This window comes from Hemicordylus capensis, chromosome 2 (assembly GCF_027244095.1).
Source record: "Hemicordylus capensis ecotype Gifberg chromosome 2, rHemCap1.1.pri, whole genome shotgun sequence".
In the NCBI taxonomy this organism is placed as follows: Eukaryota; Metazoa; Chordata; class Lepidosauria; order Squamata; family Cordylidae; genus Hemicordylus; species Hemicordylus capensis.
The window spans coordinates 218,080,377-218,102,975 of record NC_069658.1 but is presented as its reverse complement, the minus strand read 5'-3'; the positions used below and the strand labels follow the sequence as shown (position 1 = coordinate 218,102,975).

The 22,599-nt window shown below is 45.5% G+C and overlaps 1 protein-coding gene across 2 annotated transcripts in view; it reads left to right on the top strand.

The window, feature by feature from the left end:
• Nucleotides 1–12,813, top strand: part of LOC128347964 (procathepsin L-like) — a 51,208-nt gene extending 38,395 nt beyond the window's left edge. For both annotated transcript variants that reach the window (XM_053303352.1, XM_053303353.1), the window contains one exon: nt 11,710–12,813. In XM_053303352.1, the coding sequence (XP_053159327.1) occupies nt 11,710–11,806 (97 nt within the window). In that variant the 3' untranslated portion in view covers nt 11,807–12,813. The remainder of the gene's footprint in view (nt 1–11,709) is intronic.
• The last annotated feature ends 9,786 nt before the right edge of the window (nt 12,814–22,599 follow it).

Genomic DNA, 22,599 nt, shown 5'->3' with positions numbered 1-22,599 from the left:
CGCAGCTGGCGTATCAGCCAAAGCTGGCAGAAAGCACCTCTGGCCACCGCCTCAGTCTGAGAAATCAAGGAGAGGTGTGGATCCAGAAGTACTCCCAGACTGTGAACCTATTCTTTTTGGGGAACCGTGACCCCATCCAGAATAGGTAGATCAAAATAGTCTTTGGAGTTCTGACCCCGCACAATAAGTACCTCCGTCTTATCTGGATTCAGCTTCAGTTTATTCTCCCTCATCCAGCCAATTACTGCTTCCAGGCAGGCATTTAGAGAGGATAAGCCAGCTCCTGAAGAAGTTGACATGGAGAAATAGATCTGGGTGTCATCAGCATACTGGTAACACCCAGCTCCAAATCCCCTGATGATTTCTCCCAGCAGTTTCATGTAGATGTTAAAAAGCATTGGAGAAAGTACGGAGACTTGAGGGACACCATACTTAACCTCAGTTCTTGAAGAACAACAGTCTCCATTTGACACCATCAGGAATCTGTCTGAGAGATAGGAGTGAAACCACTGTAAAACAGTGCCTCCCACCCCCAACACTCTCAGACGTTCCAGAAGGATACTATGGTCAATAGTATCAAAAGCCGCTGAGAGATCCAAAAGGACCAACAGAGTCACACTTCCTCAATCAAATTCCCAATTGAAGATCATCCATCAGGCCGACCAAGGCAGTCTCCACCCCATAGCCTACCCAAAAACCAGTTTAAAATGGGTCTAGATAATCTGTTTCCTCCAAGACCGCCTGGAGCTGAGAGGCCACCACCCTCTCAGTTACCTTGCCCAGCCATGGGAGGTTGGAAACAGGCCTATAATTGCTCAACTCTGAGGGATCTAATGCAGGCTTCTTTAGAAGAGGTCTAATGATTGCCTCCTTAAGACAAGGAGGAATCCTGCCCTCCCTCAGAGAAGCATTTATGATTTCCACCAGGCTGTCTACAACAGCCTCCCTGCTAGATAGAACAAGCCATGTTGGACAAGGGTCAAGAGAACAAGTGGTAGGCCTCACCGCCCCAAGCAGCTTGTCCACATCCTCAGGAGTCACAAACTGAAACCAATCCAGTCGAATCGCATAAGAGGAGTTGCTGGACACCTCCAGTTCAGACATCAAATTAACTGTGGAGTCGCCATCTAGATCGGTCTGAATCTGAGAGATTTTATCTGCGAAAAATTCTTTAAACAGGTCACAGCGGGTAACTGATGAAGACTCCAAATTCTGGTTCAAGTGTGTGTGTGTGTGGGGGGGGGCGATACTAGTTCCTTAACAACCCTGAACAACTCCGCTGGGCGTGAACTCGCAGAGGCAATATGGGCAGAAAAGAAACACTTCTTTGCAGTACATATTGCCTGAGCATAGATCTTTAAATGTGCTCTTTCGTAGATTAAAAAATGTATATATGGAGACCCTCAGGACTCACTCTCCCGGTTTGGTGAGATCCTTTTGAAGCTCCTCACAATCTCTTTTGGATTTCACTATCCTAAATAGTTTGGTGTCATCAGGGGGTGTCCATCTTTGGGTGCCACCAGTTCATCTGGTGGTGACCTGGGATCAGGCCTTTTCAATTGTTGCCCCTCGTTTGTGGAACATGCTCCCTGTGGATATAAGAGGATTATCTTCTTTGGAGGCCTTCAGGAGAGCCTTAAAGACCCATCTGTTTAGCCTGGCTTTTAATGAGATCTAATTTTAATGGGTTTGACTCTGGTTTTAATGTTTTTTTTATTTTAATTGTTTTATTACTTTTTTAATTTTAATGTAAACCACCCTTAGCCATGTTAGGAAGTGTTTAGGAACCACTTTAGGAGCCATTATAGGCTTGTTTTTATGTCTTTAAGCTCCAGGTGTGGTGCTGTCCATGCTCCCATAGTTGTCTATCAGCAAAAATCTAGGTGGGAGGAGGAGAAAGTGATTGTGTGGGAGGAAGGTGAAGTTCTGGGCAGCATCATCCTACCCAGCATATTATTGAGGGTGGAGGAAATGCCATCAGAACCTGCACTCGCCTCCCACATGCTGTAGAGAAATTACTTATCCTCTATAACTAATTGTACAAGAAGTAATTCTCAGCAAGAAACAAGACTTTGATATTGATTACTAACTAAAACATTGGCTAAGAAGACAATAAACAGACAAGCAGTCTCTTATGCAGAGAGAGGGAGAACCTCTCAGTTTGAATTCAAGACAGCAAGTAAAAAGATCAGATAAACTGTGACTCCACCCCCATGCCAGTACATAGCTATATTGAAATATAGACAAGCATGCCCCTGCTAACTGTTATACCCCTGTTAACTGGGCAAAGAGGCACCTTTTACCGTGGTGATTCTCCTTATTTAGCAGGGGGAGGGTAACTGGTTCTATCCACCCCCAGCACAGTACTTCCAGTGACTGTTGCTGGTGTCTATCTTATGTTTCTTTTTAGAATGTGAGCCCTTTGGGGACAGGGAGACATCTTGTTTGTTTATTTCTCTGTGTAAACCGCCCTGAGCCATTTTTGGAAGGGCGGTATAGAAATTGAATTATTAATAATAATAATAATAATAATGCCACACATAAAGAACTGAGACAATGCATAGGAAAAAAACCCTAACATTCCCCTTCTCATTGTCTCATTCTTGAATTCACAGTCCCATGCTTCCCGATTGGAGCAATTTATCTGTTTCTGAGTCTGGCATGCCTTTAATTCTATCTCAATCTGTAGGTTCTGGTATTTTCTCCTCTCTGGCTGCCAGATACAATCTTTTAGATAGAATCTCTTTATTAACTCTGCTTGAACGTCTCACTTCTTGTTCCATCTCAATCTCCCCTTCTTGACTGAATCTCTCTAGTTCTGTCCCAACCTCCCTTTCTTCCTCCCTGCTGCCCCGTTCCCCCCGTCGGCCGGAAGTGGCCGGAAGTTGTGAGCGCGCGTGCGTCCGTCGTGCGCACGCACGTGGCAGACAGAGGAAATGGGGCGGCAGGGAGGAACGCTGCCGCCCCGAGGGGCTTGAAATTTACAGAGCGCCGGCGGGGGAAACGCGGCGGGGGGGGGGGAGAGTACACCCTCCCCGGCCCATAAAGTACTACCCGCGCCGGTGCCGAAGACCATTCGTGCACATTCCTACTCTAGGCCTTTGATCATCTTTGTTGCCCTCTTCTGCACCTTTTCCAGTTCTACAATGTTCTTTTTTAGATATGGTGACCAGAATTGTACGCAGTACTCCAGGTGTGGCCACACCATAGTTTTGTATAAGGGCATTATAATATTAGCAGTTTTATTTTCAATCCCCTTCCTAATGATCCCTAGCATGGAATTGGCCTTTTTCACAGCTGCCACACATTGAGTGGACACTTTCAACGAGCTGTCCACCACGACCCCAAGATCCCTCTCCTGGTTTGTCACCGACAGCTCAGATCCCATCAGCATATAGTTGAAGTTTGGGTTTTCTGTACCAATGTGCATCACTTTACACTTGTCAACACTGAACCGCATTTGCCACTTTGTCACCCACTCCCCCAGTTTGGAGAGATCCTTTTGGAGCTCTTCACAATCAGTTATGGATTTCACTACCTGAAAGAGCTTCATATCATCTGCAAATCTGGCCACCTCGCTGCTTACCCCTACTTCTAGATCATTTATGAATAAATTAAAAAGCACCGGTCCCAGTACAGATCCCTGGGGGACCCCACTTCTTACTTCCCTCCATTGTGAAAACTCTCCATTTATCCTTATATTTATCTGTTTCCTGTCTTTCAAACAGTTAGCATTCCACACATGTACTTGTCCCCTTATCCCATGACTGCTAAGTTTCCTCAGGAGTTGTTGATGAGAAACTTTGTCAAAAGCTTTTTGGAAGTCCAGGTATACAATGTCAACTGGATCACCTTGATCCACACACTTGTTGATGCTCTCAAAGAACTCCAAAAGGTTGGTGAGGCAAGATTTACCTTTGCAGAAGCCATGTTGGTTCACTCCCAGCAGGGCCTGTTCTTCTAGGTGCTTTACAATTTTATCCTTGAGGATGCTTTCCATCAATTTGCCTGGAACTGATGTTAAACTAACCGGTCTGTAATTTCCCGGATCACCCCTGGATCCCTTCTTGAAAATCAATGTTACATTTGCTACTCTCCAGTCCTCTGGTACAGAACCTGATTGCAGGGATAAGTTATATATTTTAGCAAGGAGGTCGGCAATTTCGCATTTGAGTTCTTTGAGGACTCTTGGATGGATGCCATATGGCCCTGGTGATTTGTTAGTTTTTAGTTTTTCCAGACAGTTTAGAACATCATCTCTCATCACTTCTATCTGCCTCTGTTCTTTAGCCGCCATCCCTGAAAAGCCTGGTTCAGGAACAGCAGAGGCGTAACTAGGGAAAACGGCGCCTGGGGCAAGCACTGAAATTGCGCCCCCCCCTCTGAAATTGCGCCCCCCCCAGCGACGAGCACTGAACACTCCAGCCGCCGCCGGCGGCGGCCTCCCCCCGCCACGTCCCTCCTGCTGCCCTTCGCTGGTGGGGTGGGTGATCCGGGCAGGTTCTGCGGGAGGGAAGGGGACCCCCCAAATGATTTAGGCTAGGTGGACCAAGGGTCTGACTTGGTATAAGGCAGCTTCCTATGTTTCTCTGCCCCAGAAGGTGCAAAGTAATAAAAATAATGCCACCCAGCAAGTTCAGAGGGTTTTGCCCCTCACCACTGTGTAACTACAGCTGGCATTTTCACCTCTAGAATCAGGGCCCAAAGATTCCAGGGCAAAGAGTATGCCTTCTATTATTATCATCACCATTATTATAATTTTTTAAAAAATTCTAAGTAGTCTGACTCATTAAAAATTTAACACAGAACCAAGAAACCTGAAACTCCACAGCTTCATATCTATTCCTCCACAAAATGAACCCCAGTTATCTATGCAGACCTTAAGAGGATTCACAGGGTGAGCAATCAAGCCTTTTTTCCTTCCTACAGCTCCATGTAGACATAAACAGGCTACGTTAAAATCTTTTTTTTTAAGGAAACAAGTGTGCGTTCCCTTTCCCCACCAGCACCTTCACTACAGCAGCAACCCGCGTTCCCAATAAGGATATCGTTCTCTTTATCACCTCATATCTCAAAATAAATCTGCATACACACCTGGCCCACACAATATCTACCAGCTGCTTCTCATTTCTTGCTGGGAACCACAACGCAGCTCCCTCCACCCCCCACCCGCCAATGGTCTCCGTCCCCGATGGCTTCGCTTTGGCACGTACCAGGAGCGAACAGAGGAGCTGAGGATGGCTTTGGAGCAACTTTCCCCCACCCTGCGGATTTCTTCTTTCTCCTTCCCTCCGATCTCAGTTTTATGTTGCAAAAGGAATAGTCAATTTGATTTTAAAGGCGCTGACTTCTTTTATGTAATTGCAATATCCCCCGCGTCTTTTCTTTTTTTCCCTTTTAAAGTCAAATAAAACCCATATGCGCTGCAGCAAACGGGACTTTCCTTCGGATCTTTGGACCCTCTCCGAGCAAAGGAGACAGAAAGGAAAGGAAGAGAGACCAGCCCAACCTTAGATGTGGGAAGGGAGGCGGTGGGGAAGTCTCTTCCTTGGGTTTTTCTGGCAGGACTTTCCCCTTCCCAATGCCCCGCTGCTGCTGCTCCTCCTCCCACCACCAGCCCCGCTGCCTGCCCCCCGCCCGCGCTGTGCCCCAGACAACTTTGGGGTCAGCAGCTGCTGCCAGCTGGCGCTGGAATGCGGCCGTTGGATTTTTTTTGGAATAAATTTTTCAAGAGAAGAGAACACACACACCCCTTCCTTGTTGACCACCAAACAATGACGCAACACGCGAGGTCTGTTCTCCACGCTCCTCGTCCTCCTTCTCCTGCCTGCGACTCAGCCCCAAAACGCTCTCGCTGCCGACGCCACGTGCAGAAGGTGCTGTGGACGCTGGGAGGACGCACACATGCGCAGCGGCGCGACTCGGCCGGCTTACGCTGATGAAGATTGCGTGCGTGCTGTGCGTGTGCCCTCACCCTCCCTGGCAAGCCACTAGAGGGCCTGCTGAAGCAAGCCAGCCGAAGGCAAGCAAGCAGCATGCATTAGCAAGCAATAAATTTAAAAATGCAAACTAGGTGTCCGGCGCCCGCCGGTGGGCCGCCACCGACCGCCAAGCCAGCAAAGCAATGGGGGGCGCGGGCGTGGCAGGGACCGCTCGTGGGGGGGCGCCACGTGCTCCTTGACTGTCGCTAAATAAATTTTTATTTTAAAAAATTGGGGGGGGGATCGGCGGGGGGGCATGGGACTTTTTGGCGCCCCCCACGTGGCCAGCAGGAGTGGCGCCCAGGGCACGTGCCCCCCTGCCCCCCTATCGTTACGCCCCTGAGGAACATGTATATGCTCAGTATCCTCTGCCATGAAGATGGACGCAAAGAACTCATTTAGCTTCTCTGCAACCTCCATATCCTCCTTAATCCCTTTCACTCCCTAATTGTCTAATTGTCCAACTGCCTCCCTGGCAGGTTTCCTGCTTCTGATGTATTTAAAGAAGTTTTTGTTATCCCCCTTGATGCTTTTAGCTAAATGTTCCTCAAACTCTCTTTTCACCTCCCTTATTGTTGCCTTGCATTTCATTATTTTATTTCATTATTTCGCCTCCCTTATTGTTGTCTTGCAGTTCAGTTTTAGTTGGAGGTCTATTGTGCAAATATGTTGTTGTCATTACAGCTTCTCCCCAGTCTTTGTTTTCCAAACCTGAGACAAGAAGCATACTTCTAGAGATTTTGATCAAAGTTCTATTCATGCTCTCTGCTGCTCCATTTGCTTCTGGAGTATAAAGTATTGTTCTCTCATTTTTAATTCCTTGTTCTGTTAAGTATTGCTAAGTATCCTTCCCAGTATATTCCCCACCAATATCAGTGTGCAAAGTCTTAGGCTTTCTTCCAATCTTCTTGTTTACTCTAGCCACATATTCTCTGAGCTTTGGCAAGACCTCATTTTTCTCTTAGAGTAGGTAAGCGTAAGTATATCAAGAAAAATCATCTATGAAATTCAGGAAATAGAGATTCTTTCCTGGTGTCTTTACTGGAAAGGGCCCACAAATAACACTGTGAATAAAATCCAAAACCTCATTGGATTGCCTTTCTGTGGTTGATGAATATGTGCCCCTTTTGCATAGGCAAATTTGTTTGTTAGAAAGTCCATTTTCCCAGAATGTAGTCTTATTCCCTTTTCTCTGTTGAGAATAATTCCTTTGCTCCTTACTAGGACATGGATTCCTCAAATTTTATTTATGTATTTGACATATTTGTATACCTCCCAAAACTTATGTCTCTGGTGCTTCCCCATATAAAAAAATGCAAGGTGCTTCCATATATCAAACATTGCCTACTATCAACTTTGTAGGCTTGATTTTTAATTGACTCCACCCTTTCTGTTTCCCTTTTCAAGTTGAATTCTTGCAAATGCTCCTGCAGAAAACTCAAAGTCACATTTTCTTTAATTTGTATATAATTGACAATATGTTCATATTCTTTAGGCAAGGTATTAACCAAAAGCCCATTTTTTGTTGTTTCAGACATAGTTCTCTCCTGCAGCTCCAACTCTCTCAGTATTCCCAAAAATGAGCATATGTGCCCTTGCAAACTCTCTCCCTCTTTGAATCTTTTACTACACAACTGCAGCATCGGAGGAACTAGACTATTCATGGTTCTTTGTTGAAATACCTCCTTCAATCTTTCCCACATCTCTCCTGCTGGGTGGGTTTTTATTTTTTTTGGGGGGGGGCGGTTTGGCCGCCTGTATGATAGATTAACTGATCACTTATAGTCAAAGATATGTGTCCCATGGCTTGCTTGTTTTCAGAATCCCGTTCTTGTCATTCCTCTTCATTCTCTGTTGGTCTTTGTTCCTTCAGAACATAAGATAGTCCAAAAGTATTCAGCAACATCTTCACTCTGAAGGACCCTTTCTGTAGTTTGTTTCATTGAGCAGTTCAACAGTGGGATGCCTCTACAAAGATGTAAAAGTAATGTCTAGCTTTCTTGCTTACAAACTCTCTATCCCACAACTTATTGCTTCACACCGCGCTCATAACCCAATGTTGCAGATAAATTATTTATCTATATTATTATTGTTTACACAGTCAGACAGGTGTTATTGACTGGTTTGTTTTATCCAGACATCGAGTCCTTCCCAAGGACCTGGGATGGCAGAATTTTATTGTCAATGTTGTTGCTGTTATAGATATCGTCGCAGAATATAGGCTGTTCCCAGTAAAGCTGCTTTTTGTAATTGGCTGATGGTGATTTCTGTGGCCCCTATGGTGTTGAGGTGCTCTTCCAGTTGCTTTGGAATTGCACCTAGGGCACCAGTTACCACTGGGATTATTTTGGTCTTTTTCTGCCACAGCCTTTCAATTTCAATCTGTAGATCTTTGTATTTGGTGATTTTTTTCTATTTCTTTTTCTGCTATTCTGCTATCTGCTGGTACTGCTATGTTGACTATTTTAGCTTGTTTTTCATTCTTCTCAACTACAGTTATATCTGGTGTATTGTGTGGCAGATGTTTGTCTGTTTGTAGTCGGAAGTCCCATAATATTTATGCATCTTCGTTTTCTACAACTTTTTCAATTTTATGGTCCCACCAATTTTTGGCTACAGGTAGCTTGTATTTTTTGCAGATGTTCCAGTGTATCATCCCTGCTACCTTGTTATGCCTTTGTTTGTAGTCAGTCTGTGCAATTGTTTTACAACAGCTGATTAGGTGGTCCACTGTTTCATCTGCTTCTTTACAAAGGCGGCACTTGCTGTTTGATGTGGATTTTTCGACTTTTGCTCTTATTGCATTTGTTCTTAGTGCCTGTTCTTGTGCAGCCAGTATTAAACCCTCTGTTTCTTTCTTCAAGTTGCCATTCTTAAGACTCTGCCAGGTCTTGGTGATGTCTGATTTTCCAGTTATATTGTGCAAATATTGACCATGCAGTGGCTTCTTTTTCCATTTTTCTGCTCGGTTCTTGACTTGTTCTTTCTTGTAGGCCTGCTTTGTTTGATTGGTGTTGAATAGTTTTGCATTATTGACCATTTTAAGTGCATCTTCTTCACTGTCCTTGATATATTCTTCAAGGCCTCTTTTCTCCTCCTCTGCTGTTTGATGGACTTGCAGCATTCCTTTTCCACCTGAGCTGTGAGGGAGGTATAGCCTATCTACTCACTGCGGGGTTGCAGAGCATGATTGATGGTCATTATTTTCCTGGTCTTACGATATCGCATCTCTAGCTCTGCCTGGGAACAGTCTATTATTCCCGCAGTGTATCTAATAATAGGTATAGCCCAGGTGTTTATGGCTTGTATGGTGTTCCCACCATTGTGTTTGGACTGATGTATTCACTTCCAATTTTTCTTTTAACTTCAGTGTGTGCAATGTTATCAGCCTGGAGAATGCCCAAGTATTTGTAATGTTCTTTCTCTTCCAGATTCTTGATGTTGCTTCCATTGGGCAGTTCTATTCCTTCTGGTTTTGTTATTTTTCCACTGTTCATTATTAATGCAGCACACTTGTCTAGTCCAAACTCCATTGCTATATCATTACTGAATATACGGACAGCGTTTAGCAGTGATTCCATTTCTGATTGGGACTTTCCATACAACTTCAGATTGTCCATGTACAGCAGATGGTTTATTTTATTTGATGTTTTAGATGTTTGGTATCCGAGGCCTGTTTTGTTTAGTATTTGTGAAAGTGGAGTCATGGCGATTACAAACAACAGAGGGGATAGTGAGTCCCCTTGGAAAATACCTCTTCTAATGCTAATTTGTCCAAGTGTCACCATTGATTGTTAACTGTGTGCTCCACATGCTCATTGCTTTTTTAATAAATATCTGAATGTTTCTGCTGACACCAGTTGTTTCTAAACATTTTATTATCCATGTATGAGGCAATGAATCGAAGGCTTTCTTGTAGTCAATCCATGTACCACTTAGATTTGTTTTTCTTCTCTTGCAATTTTCTAAAATCATCTTGTCAATCAGCAGTATGTCTTTTGTGCCTCTGTTGTTTGGGCAATTTCCCTTCTGTTCAACTGGAAGCTGCTTATTAGTTAATATGTGTTGCTTTACTTCATCTGCTATTATTCCAGTTAATAATTTAAATATGGTTGGCAGGCAGGTTATTGGTCTATAATTACTTTGAACTGCACCTTTTGCTGGGTCTTTCATTATGAGATGGGTTTTCCTAGTTGTTAACTATAGTTCAATATCACCTCCTTTCAAAATGTGATTGAACTGTTTTGATAGTTGTTTATGAAAGCTTGTTAGGTGTTTAAGCCAAAAGCCATGCAGTTCATCGTCGCCTGGTGCAGTCCAATTTTTAATTTTCTTTGCTCTTTCACGTATTAATTCTGTTGTTGTTGGGTTTTTTTGTAATTGTACAGGAAACAACTTTAACTAAGAAACAAGAATTTGATATTGATTAGTAACTAAAACATAGGCTAAGAAAAGAATAAACAGACTATTAATCTCTTATGCAGAGAGAGGGAGGACTTCTCAGTTTGTAGTCAAGATAGCAAGTGAAAAGAGCAAACAAACTAATTCCACTCCCAAGCCAGTACACAGCTACATTCAAATATAGAAAAGCATGCCACACATAAAAAACTGCACATCCCAACACCACATGATCACTTACCACTCCTCCTACCTAGATTTTTGCTGACGGATGACCAAAAACCAGGAGCACATGCAGCTCCTGAAGCTGGGTAGGATGCTTGTCCTACCCGGATTATGGTCATGAGAAACAGCCTGAGTAACCCTCAATGGGTTACTGAGCCAACCCATTGACCACACAGTAGGAATCCTTAGGAATCAAAGTAGAGTTGTGCACAGAACCAGTTCGGAGGCCCTTTATGGGCCTCTGAACCAGTTCAAACGGCGGGCGGTTCTGCCGGTTCGAAGGCGGGGGGAGTACTGCTTTAAGGGTGGGGGAGAGTGCACTTACCCCTCCCTCCACTTTCCCCCCACTGGCACTCCATGTTTTAAAAGTCCACTGTGGTGGCAGCGTACCTCCCTGCTACCCTGTTGCCGCCTTTACCAGAAGTAGGTGGAAGTTAATTATAAGTTTATTCGGTCATTGACCAGCAAACATTTACAATAAACCAGTACGTATTTTACAAATAATATAACAAAACCTGGCCATAACAGAAATAATATCAGTGTCCTCATTAGTTTAAAGATAATTTAAATAAAAGTATCTGATGCGCCTGCGCACACCAGACGTATGTGCAGGCGCGTTGTGGGCACGTGCATGCACATTGGGCACATGTGCATGACATGCAGGATGTGCACATGCCTGCATCTGGTGCGCACAGGCACATCAGATACTTGCGCCTACTTCCTGTAAAGGTGGCAACCTTTAAAGGTAAAGGGAGGTACGCTGCCACCCTGGTGGAATTTTAAAACATGGAGCACTGGCGGGGGGAAACCTGAGGGAGGGGGAAGTGCACCCTCGCCCACCCTTAAAGCAGTACCCCCCTGCCTTCAAGCCTCCCCCGCCTGGTTCCATGCACACCCATAGTTCAAAGTAGTTCCTGTCTGCATAGCTCTGCCTCTCTATCCTTGCCTTGACTCAATTAGGTCTCCCTCCAGTCCTCCAATATTCTGTTCACCAGATAGGCCTCATTGTTCCAGGAAAAAGCTGAGCTCCATGTGACCCCAGTTGGACTCATAGTGTCCATTTATATGGAAAATTTCTGATTCTCTTCATCTTACCTTTCCGCAGCTGGGGCAGACGCTGGGGCCAAAAAGGTTATGGATTTCTTGCAAAGAAAGCCGGCAATCAAGGCGGTATAGGACGTCATTATGGCTACCCCATATGATAACCAGCCAAGGGCTAGCCAGGATCCCTTCTACTAGAACCTTTCCAGCTTCAGCGCCACAAAACTTCAAATGCTGATTTGCTTTTGCTTATTTCATCACTTTCCACGCAGCTGAAAATGACATCCTGCAGATTTGAAATTCCAAATGTTTCTACCAATTCCACAAAGCATCTGGAGACGTTTGCATCAAGCTGAATTTGGGCATGTTTCTCTACATTGGGACGAACTTTTTATACAGCAGAGCTTTTCATGTATTGTAAATTCCCATGCAGTCTGAATAACTTCTGAGCCATGGGGTCCAACTCTTAATCTATTGAGTTCAGTTCCAGTTCAAACATAAACTTGACAAAGTGGTCTGGTAACCAGATCACACATTCATCATTAAGATGCCAGAAGCCAGATCATCATTTTTGTTGGAAGAGAGCTGGTCTTGTGGTAGCAAACGTGACTTGTCCCCTTAGCTAAGCAGGGTCCATCCTTGTTGCATATGAAAGGGAGACTAGAAGTGTGAGCACTGGAAGATCTTCCCCTCAGGGGATGGAGCCACTCTGGGAAGAGCATCTAGGTTCTAAGTTCCCTCCCTGTCATCTCCAAGATGGGGCTGAGTGGGATTCCTTCTTGCAGCCTTGGAGAAGCCGCTGCCAGTCTGTGCAGACAATACTGAGCTAGATGGACCTATGGTCTGACTCAGTATATGGCAGCTTCCTATGTTCCTATGTGGCTTCTCTTCCAGAATGTACCTCTCATTTCTATGGCAAATGTAGAAAATCTAGATCTCTCTTGAAGTTTGGCAACATCCTGTGCAGATACTGAATGTAAAACCCTCTCTGGAAAAAAAAGCACATTTGAGACTGGGAAAGTAAGATTTCTGTGCATCTGCCAGATACTGTTCATCCCTCCCAATTCTGTAATGTCATCTTCCCCCATCTGAGAAATGTTCCCTTGGAACTAGATGCTTTAATGAACTGCTGCTTGTGCTGATACCTATTAAAGATATCCATGAAATTGCACCTATTCAGTTTGTGGTTGTGAATTTTTCTATCTTATGAGCAGATGCCACCTTAAGGATGAACAGTTCATTGGTTCCTGATGCCCCCATTAAATATATGTGCAGCATCTGGCCTGTCCTCAAGTGGGTGTGCCTTTGGGGAGGGATGTTGCAAGAGGTAGGAACACATTACAGGTCTGAACACCCACATTATCCCACCATCATTGGAAATGGGTGGACAGTCCCCTTAAATCACCCCAGAATGGCAGCATGGTAGCACTACTACTATTACTACTCGTAGTACTACTATGACTGTTTATATACCACTTCACTGAATCTAGCTGGGATTAGAGGAGTTCCAGGGGTCATAAACAGGGGAGCTGAATGCAACATCTGACTGATAGTGAGAGCAGAGAGGATGGGAGACAGGGCTGAGAGGAATGTAGGCTATGGAGTAACAGAAAGTTCCCGACTAAGCTCCAACTGTCTCTACTCTCTGAAATATTTCCCTAGTGAATAACTGTTCCTCTTGGGAGTTTTGCCTCTTGGGAATCCCTCCTTCAGCCTTTTTTCATGACTTGCATCATCCTTCAGGATTCAGCTCCCTTTCCAGAGCCCTTTCCAAATTCAGTCTCCGAGTGGAGAGGGGTGATGCATTGTGAGTCTGTACTGTGCCTGCATGTAATTAGGTGCACATTCCACACTAAGGCCCTCTGCACTGCACAGCATCTAGTAGGTGGAATCCAGTCTTCAGCAAAGTGCTGTAGTGGGTGGGAGGCTTGGGCACTATTTGCTGGCATGAGAATTGTTTGAGAGCCGGTGTAGTGGTTAGAGTGCTGGACTATGGGGAGACCAGAGTTCAAATCCCTATTCAGCCATGAAACTCACTGGGTGACCCCGGGACAGCCATTTATCTCTCAGCCTGTACCTACCTCACAGGGTTGTTGTGAGGATAAGCATAGCCAAGTGCACCACTCTGGGCTTCTTGGAGGAAGAGTGGAATAAAGATATTAATTAATTAGTTTAATTAAATACCTACATTCATCAGCAAAATGTTGGAGGGCCAAGTGTGGGTGTGGTGCATCTGCAAGAATGTGCTGGGCATGCCTCTGACATGCTTTCATTTGTGGCATGCCTGTCTTCAGTACTGTTCTGCATGCCCTGTCCCTCCTCAGTCGGGAACCTGGGAGCTAAAGGGTAGGATCCTCATAGATCTGGAGGGTGGAACCGCAGGACAAAAGCAAGATCTAGTCGTACAGAACCAGGAGTCAGATAACAGATTGAAGTGAGGATCATTGTGAGATGTGCAGCCACACACAGAGGGAAGTTTATTTATTTATTATTCATATTTCAGTAAAACGTAAGATACAGTTTATATAAGTGTACATGTTCCAAGTCAGAACCTCTTCAGTAACCTGTATGTTTCCATACTGGACTGGATCTGGGGAGCCATATAGATCACACGTACCAAAAACGGCTGTCAGTTTTCAGTACTTTTTAACTTGCTGCACCAATCGATTGCCTTGGAATTAGGCACATTTGTGGTCACTGGCAAGTCGACTGTGCATGCCACATTTCAAAATCTTGTCTCAAGACATGTCATATTTATAAGCAACACAATTTTGAGGCTAAAAATGGCAGAACTGATTCAACTGAACCCTTTATGTTTTGCTACTCACCTTAACTACAGGAGCACAACTGTGTTCCTTTAATGTATTCAGTCTTCTCACCCCACAACTGCAAGTTCAGAGTTATATTGGTTACACACACACACACACACACACACACACACACACACCTGCTCATGGTGATGGTTTAGAATTTGGTTGCTGAGTTGCAGGCTTGTGGCTCTTGTACAGCAGGCTACCGTCACATAGACAGAACCACAGAGAAACAAGTGTGAGAAACAGAGGAAGGTAGAACAAGAGAAAAGAGTTTTCCATCAGATCCTATAGAGCTCCTTTAACTGTTAGGCCTCGGTGGCATTACCTATAGCCAGCTGAGGCAGGACACCAATCTTTTCAGACTCTGATGTGTTCTAACTGGACCTTTGGGACGACTGGGTGAAACAACTCCAAGATCAGATCATGGGACTTACTGTGTGGGTTTGTTTCCTCCAACAATGGGGAGAACATCCTGAGTCATGGTGGCTTTTCCCATCAGGGTCTGGGCTTTTTTCAACTTCCTGTCGAATCATAGAATGGAAGAGCTGGAAGGGACCTCTTCTGTTTCCAACCCCATGCTCAGTGCAGATAACTGATACAGCCTCCCTGACAAAGGATGATGAAATGTTATAGATTCTTAATCAGTGAAGACCTGGAACTTTCAGTATTGGTTGAATTGGATTGCTCTGATTTGTTCTTGCAGGTGTCTCTGTTGACATGTATTAAGTTTCTATGTAACTGCCATATAATTTTAACCGTGTGATGTTAAGGAAAGAGATATGTTCACAGTCCTTTGGAACAGTGTTATTTCCTAATCCTTTGTGAGTAGCATGAGGACTATACACACATGTACGTGAGCACACAGACACACACTAAGGCTCTTCACACAAGCAGACCCACCCGGGCTGCTGCAGCCCTTTCAGGGTAGGGCTGCTTGTGTGAAACACCGGGACAGAGGCTTTTACCCAGGTGGATGGGCACAAGCATGCCCTTGGACCTGGGTTCCCAGTCATGCGTCTGCTGGGGCTGCAGGCAGCCTCAGCAGACACACAGCCAGGTGCCTAGAGCACCTGTCTTGCAGGGGAATTCCCCAATGCACCGCGCTCCTTGTTCCGGGGGTGGTTCAGTCCGTGATCGAACCAAAGTAGGCCCAGTTCTGGTGAACCTGTTGGGCAAAATAAGGGGTTGGCCAGGCGGGAGCAGTGATTGTGTACATGGAATAGAGAGAATGGAGGGAGATAATTTCTTAAACTAATAACTGGCTGACAAATAAGAGGGACAGAGGATGTTCAAGTTAGCCAGTGTGGGAGACCCAGCTTCCCATCCCCACTCAGCCACCAAAACTCACTGGGGCCATTCACAAGGACAGATGGGAATGGGTGGGTGGGTGGGCAGGAAGGCTGCTCAAACTGAACCTCCCCCCAGATGAGCACAAAAAGGTTGCTGGGAGCACAGATTGCACTCTCAGATTATCTGCGTTGTGTTACGCAGCGCAGAGCTCCTGAGGCCAGGATGACATGTTGTGGAAATCCCACAATGCACCACACCATGAGCATGGTGCATTGACAGGATCCTCCATCAGATGGACACTCTAGGCACCCATCTCTGTGTCTGTTCAAGCTGCATGCAGCTTGAGGAGAACATGATCCTGGCAGCTGGGTTAAGGGAGGGCTTGCTCCCTTAACTTTGGCTAAGAGCCAGGCTTGTGAGCAGGGTTAGACTGGGCAGGACCAATTTGTTTGTGTGATTTATATACCACTTTTCAAAGAGGTATATAAATCAAATATATACCACTTTTCAAGGTGGTATATAAAATACAAAGTGATTTATATACCACTTTTCATTAAAATAATCTCAAAGTGGTTTATAATATAATTAAAGCAATACACAATGAAATTACAAAAATAGAGCTATTCATATAAATATTAGGGATGTGCACAAATTGGTTTTTTCATTTCAATTTGTACCCAAATCAAATCACCCTCGATTTGTTTGGGGTCCGAATCAGCCCCCCCCCCCCCGAATTACCCCAGTTTCAATTTTTACCCAAATTTTCTGAATACTAATCTGAAATGATCTGGGGCAAAAAATGGATCCCATGGGCAAGGAATGGGGTAGGTTGTAGTTTCCAATGTGTAGATGCTACCACCCAGATTTCAAAGAAATTGGGCAAAGTGGTGATTTTTAAAGAATTTTTGAAGTTGGCTTTAAGCTTTCCCCCATAGGGAATAGCTTTTCCCCATAGCTCCATGTGGTTGGCACCAGGCTGTCCCAGAGCAGGTTGTGGTGGGTGGTAGCACCCAATGGGTGTAAGGAAGCTACCACCCAGCTTTCAAAGAAATTTAGCAGAGGGGTGATTTTAAAATGATTTTTGAAGTTTACACATCTTTAAGATATTTCCCATGGGGAATAATAGGGATTTCAGTTAACTCCCCTGGCGGGGGGGATAGGGATTTCATTAACTCCCCTGGCGGGGGGAACCAGGGTGGCCCAGAGTGAGTTGTGGTGGGTGGTAGTGCCTAATGGGTGCAAGGAAGCTACCATCAGATATCAAAGGAATTGGGCAAAGGGGTGATTTAAATAAGATTTTTGAAGTTAGCAATAGCAATAGCACTTACATTTATATACCGCTCTATAGCTGGAGCTCTCTAAGCGGTTTACAATGATTTAGCATATTGCCCCCAACATTCTGGGTACTCATTTTACCGACCTCGGAAGGATGGAAGGCTGAGTCAACCTTGAGCCCCTGGTCAGGATCGAACTTGTAACCTTCTGGTTACAGGGCGGCAGTTTTACCACTGCGCCACCAGGGGCTCCTAAGTTGGCATGTCTTGGGGCAGATTCAGGGCAGAAAGGGGGTTTGGGGACAGAAGAGTGGGTCAGGTGGTAGTGCCTTAATGGGTGCCTGCTACCACACAGATTTAAAGGGGTGATTTTTAAAGAATTTCTGAAGTTGGCATGTCTTTAAGCTCCCCCCATAGGGAATAATGGGGAATTTCAGCAGCTCCATAACTCCACTTGGGGGGCACCAGGGTGAGCCTGAACAGGTTGTGGTGTAGTGCACATAGGGTGCTAACCACCCCCAAAATGACAAGCCCACGGGACACTGGGTTTTCTTGTTTTTGAGGTGTTTTTCTCAGAGTAGATTCTTTAGTAGGAAATGAGAGTGGATTCAATGACAGGCTGCTGAAATCCCCATTATTCCCTATGGGGAAAAACTTAAAGCTCCGCCAACTTCAAAAATTCTTTAAAAATCACACCTTTGCCCAATTTCTTTGAAATGTGGGTAGTAGTTTCCATCCATTGGGCACTTCCACATACCCCACTCTTTTGCCCCCAGAACCCTTTTTTGCCCTAAATCGATTCCAATTTGGATTTGGAAAATTCGGGTACATCAAATCTGGGGTGATTGAGGGGGGTCAGATTGGGGGTGATTCAATTCAGGTACAAACTGAAACCAAAAAAATCAATTTGTGCACATCCCTAATAAATATAAAAATAATTTTGTTTATTTATATATTTAATAAATGTGTATACTACCCACTACCAAAGTCTCTAGGTGGTTTACAGCATACAACAAACCAAGAATAAAACAAACCAACAATTTAACAGTTAAAACATAAAACCAGAGTAGGGAATTAAGACTGGCCAGTTTAGTCTTTATTTTTCTCTTCAAAGAGTTTCCTTAGTAAGAAATCTTTAAAGAGGACCAACATGTCTGTTAAAATGATTGATTATAATCAATTTTTTCTTTCAGTTGTGGGGGAGCTTAATAAAATCTCCTCACAAATAGATGGAATGACTGCAAAGTTATATTTTGAACAGGAGGTATTTCAGACCAATTCGGAGGTCTGTTTTCAGATGATGTCTGCTAAGAAAATGCAATCTGAACAACACAAAGTTTTACTGCAGGACAATTGTATTGACAAACAGATGTGCTGAGATTCATGTGCTACTCTATCAGATCTTGGAAATGGCTATTTGATGGGATTACAGGTGGTGCAGATTACAGTTGAATATCCTACATATTCAGGACCATGTTCAGCCATTATTAAAGGACCATGTTCAGCCAGAATGTGGTCCCCTCCCTGGGAGCAGGGAGCTCGTGTCAGCCATGCTGCATGCAGCACGGACTGGCACCAGTGTGCATTTCACCACTGATCTCTGGAACAGTGTGAGTGGAATGCACACTGTTTTCCTGGCCCTGACTGCCCACTGGTGGGGTCTGGAGAGAGAGAGGACCTCCAGTGCTGCCTCTGGCTCCAGTGCGTCCCAAACCGCATTTTGCACAGGTGGGCCGTCTTGCACATGGAGACCTTGGAAGTCAAACACACTGAGGAGTTGGCAGCCATACTCGGCTGCCAAATTGAGGAGTGGATGGTCGGTTTGCCACACCTCAGAAGGGGGTTCATTGTGACAGACAGTGGCTCCAATGTCACTGCAATGGTAGAGTCAGTGTTGGAATGTGTGAACCTCCGCTGCATGGCACACATGCTCCACTTGGCTGTCAGGGACACCCTTGGCTTTAAGGAGGTGAAGGCATCCAGGGAAGAGTGTTACCCCATGGTAGGTGCTGTGGCTGTGCTTGTGGAGAAGTCTCTCAAGATGGCAGCCCTATCTATCTATCTATCTATCTATCAATCACTTCCACCAGAGTGAGAGTCCAGGCGCCTGCTTCGTGAGCGGCAGCATGTCCATGGGCTTCCACAACATCTCATCCCTATGGATGTAGATACCTGGTGGAACTCCACCTTCCTTTTGTTCCAGCACCTGTTGCAGCAGGAGGTGGCCCTCAATGATACTGGTGAGGAACAAGGCCTTGGGCATGTGCAACCTATCCAACGCGGAGTGGAAGCTCATGTCCGAGATGGTGTTGGCACTCGAGTCCTTCCTGTTTGCCATGAAGAGCTTGTGTGGTGACACCACACCTCTGAGTCAGGCCCTGCTCACGGCTCTTTTCCTGGAGAAGCTGATGAGTGGACTCTGGACCTCACTGACCATTCCAGAGGGGCATGCTCTGGCTGGAAGGCTGAGGGCTGGGGTTGCCGACAGGCTGGTTGATGAGTTGGGTGACAGGGAGGAGTATGTCCTGTCCTGTCTCTGCAACCCGACCATCATGGGCAATGTCGCTTGTGCTGGTGACTTGCCCAGGTGGAAGGACCTCCTGGTTGATCGGGTTTGGGAGGATGAGGTCATTAGGACCGGCAGAGACCACGAAGGTGGTGATGGTGCGCCCCGGAGCATGCACAATCCACACCCTGCAGCAGCAGTGTGGGCAGTCCTTCGACTTCCACCCCTCCTTCTTCCCAGTTCAGCAGTGCGGCATCCCAGGCAATGGCAACAATGCAACAGGCAGCTCCTCCGGCTAAATCAGCCCAGTGGTTCAAGCGGGTGTGCCTTGGCACCTTGCCCGGTTTATTATTGTTATTTGATTTATATACCGACCCTCCAAAAAATGGCTCAGGATGGTTTACAACAAATAAAAACAATTAAAACCAATTAACAGTTAACATAAAAACTAAATCAATTAAACAATTAAAATCATTTAAACATTAAAAACATTAACATTAAAATCATTTAAATCCAGCACTCAAAATTTAAATCGTGGTTTGTGGGAGGCTCGCTCTACCAGGCCCACTATTGCTGCATAATGCGTGTGGAGGAAGACCCCGAGATGGACCACGTGCAGTTCTGGGCAACCCACCACCAAGTCTGGTCAGACCTGGTGCTGGTTGCTGAACGCCTCCTCTCCTGCCCGCCCACCAGTGTCCAGAGTGAGTGTGTGTTTTAACGTTCTGGTGACATGGAAACACCCACTCAGTGCCAGTTGGACCCTGGCTTGGTGAATGGTGCGTCCTGGTTTCCCGAGACCCCTCTCGCTAAATCAGCAGAGGGCCGGCTGGGGTATCAGGGTTTTTCCATGACGGGTTGGGCAACCACCCAGGAGTCTTCATTCTCTCCGTCTCACTCACACGTTCATTCACTCTTGCCTCGATCCCCAGATGTGGCGTGTTTGTAACGACTGGCATGTCTTGGGCCTTCGAGAATCCTCCACAGACAAAGGCTGTGGGGCACGCTGGATTTCATTGTCCCGTGACGGGTCAGACTGTCCACCCAGAAGTCACATCTGACTCTCATGGCACCAAATTGATGTGAACATGGTTCGTCCCTGGGTCCACCTCTTAGTCAATCAAACAGACTCAGTGGGAATCATTTAGAGGCTTTATTGCTACTGCAGTTTAGCAGTAGGTAATCAATAGGCTTACACTCTCAAACCGATTACAGTTTGGTTATAGGTGCATCTTACATTTATACAAACAATCTGAATGATGCTGACACTCTAGACACAGTATACGTGGCAATAAAATGGTGGTCTAAGTATCTAGTACGCATGCGAATGATTCATTGTTCATCTGGTGATTACTCCTTATTTGGTTAAATCTGTTTTCTTAACTGTCAGCGAAAAACAGTGAGAACCTTGTGAGAACCAAGTTTCATAGATACAATTTAGTGGAGAGAGATAATGACATTGATCATGAGAGGCAGTGATGTCCCTGAGTTGGGCTGGGGTTACTTTAAGTTAAAATGAGGTATTCTGGGCAAACATGGAGTTTCTTTGGTTTTCTAAACACATCAACGGTGTGTGTGTGTGTGTGTGTGTGTGTGTGTATGCAGGGGGATGATGCTTAACTTGCAGTGGGGCTGGGGGCGGGCTCCAAAGGCCTTTCGGTCCAGGCTCCAAAGTTACCTAGTTGCACCTCTGTCCCAGATTGTGACTGGGAAGAGTGACCACTCTGCTCTCTCCTCTAATCATTCAAGATGGCACCTGCCTGTCATCAGGCACTGCAAGATGCCGTGGGGCCTGGGGAAGCCACAGGGCAGATGAGATGAGTGGGTCACTGTGGCCAAGCGGCTGCTTTGGCTCACTCCCAGTTTGGTTGTCTCCTCAGGAACGCTCTTTTCTTCAGGCTTGGGGATTAGGGCATAATAAATCCGCAACCCAGAGGAGAGCTGGTCTTGTGGTAGCAAGCATGACTTGTCCCCATAGCTAAGCAGGGTCTGCCCTGGTTGTATATGAATGGGAGACTTGATGTAGTGAGCACTGCAGGATATTCCCCTCAAGGGATGGAGCCACTCTGGGAAGAGCAGAAGGTTTCAAGTTCCCTCCCTGGCTTCTCCAAGATAAGGCTGAGAGAGATTCCTGCCTGCAACCTTGGAGAAGCCGCTGCCAGTCTGTGAAGACAATATTGAGCTAGATAGACCAATGGTCTGACTCAGTATATGGCAGTTTCCTATGTTCCTACATCTTTGCCTCATTCTGCCCCTTTCCCAGAAAAGAAATTAACTGTGTAAGTAGAATCCAAACTGTGTCACAGCTGCTTGAATAGCTGCAGTGCCAGAACCCTGCTGCCTTCTAACCAGGCAGGGCCCTCTGGGAGCTGAGGGGAAGCTTGGTGGTGTTCTTGCTGGTGTTCTTGCTGATGGACCTGACTCTCCACCAAGAGGGTGTACTTCCCAAAATAAAGACTTTCCCATCCTGGAACCACTGAAGAAATATAAACTAACCCCTTAAAATGGGAAGAATAAACCCTCCATCCCACCCACCCACACTGTGCTCATAGATCTCTGACATTATCCACAGCATCTCACAAGGCATAGGATCTGTTAGAACTGTAAGTGTCATTATAAAGACTGAGAGCATTAAAACATGCCACAACTTTATTCAAAGAGCCCAGGGCAGAACTGCCCATAACATCAGCTTCTGAGGGAACGGCTCTGTCCTAAGAGAACAGCTGAAGCCAGGCTCTATTTATATTATAATAATGAATGTACTATAATATAAACAGAGCCAGATTCTAAATTTGCATCCATCTATATGTGACTGCTTTTCCTCTCCTTGGTTGATGATAAATGTTCTCTTTTTTGGCAATGCGTAAGTGGCTTCCCTAATATGTGTATAGTCTGGTAAATGGGCATAGTGAGCCTCCCTGGGGCCTGGGGCCAATAAGCAGGAAGGCGCCCGCATGCCCCAGCGCCCCAAGCCACGCCCCCTGCACCTGATGTCAGATGCAAGGGGCGGGGCTACTTGCTTGCCTCTTCCTCTTCTCCATTGCGGTGTCCAGAGATGGGAAATCCAAGGG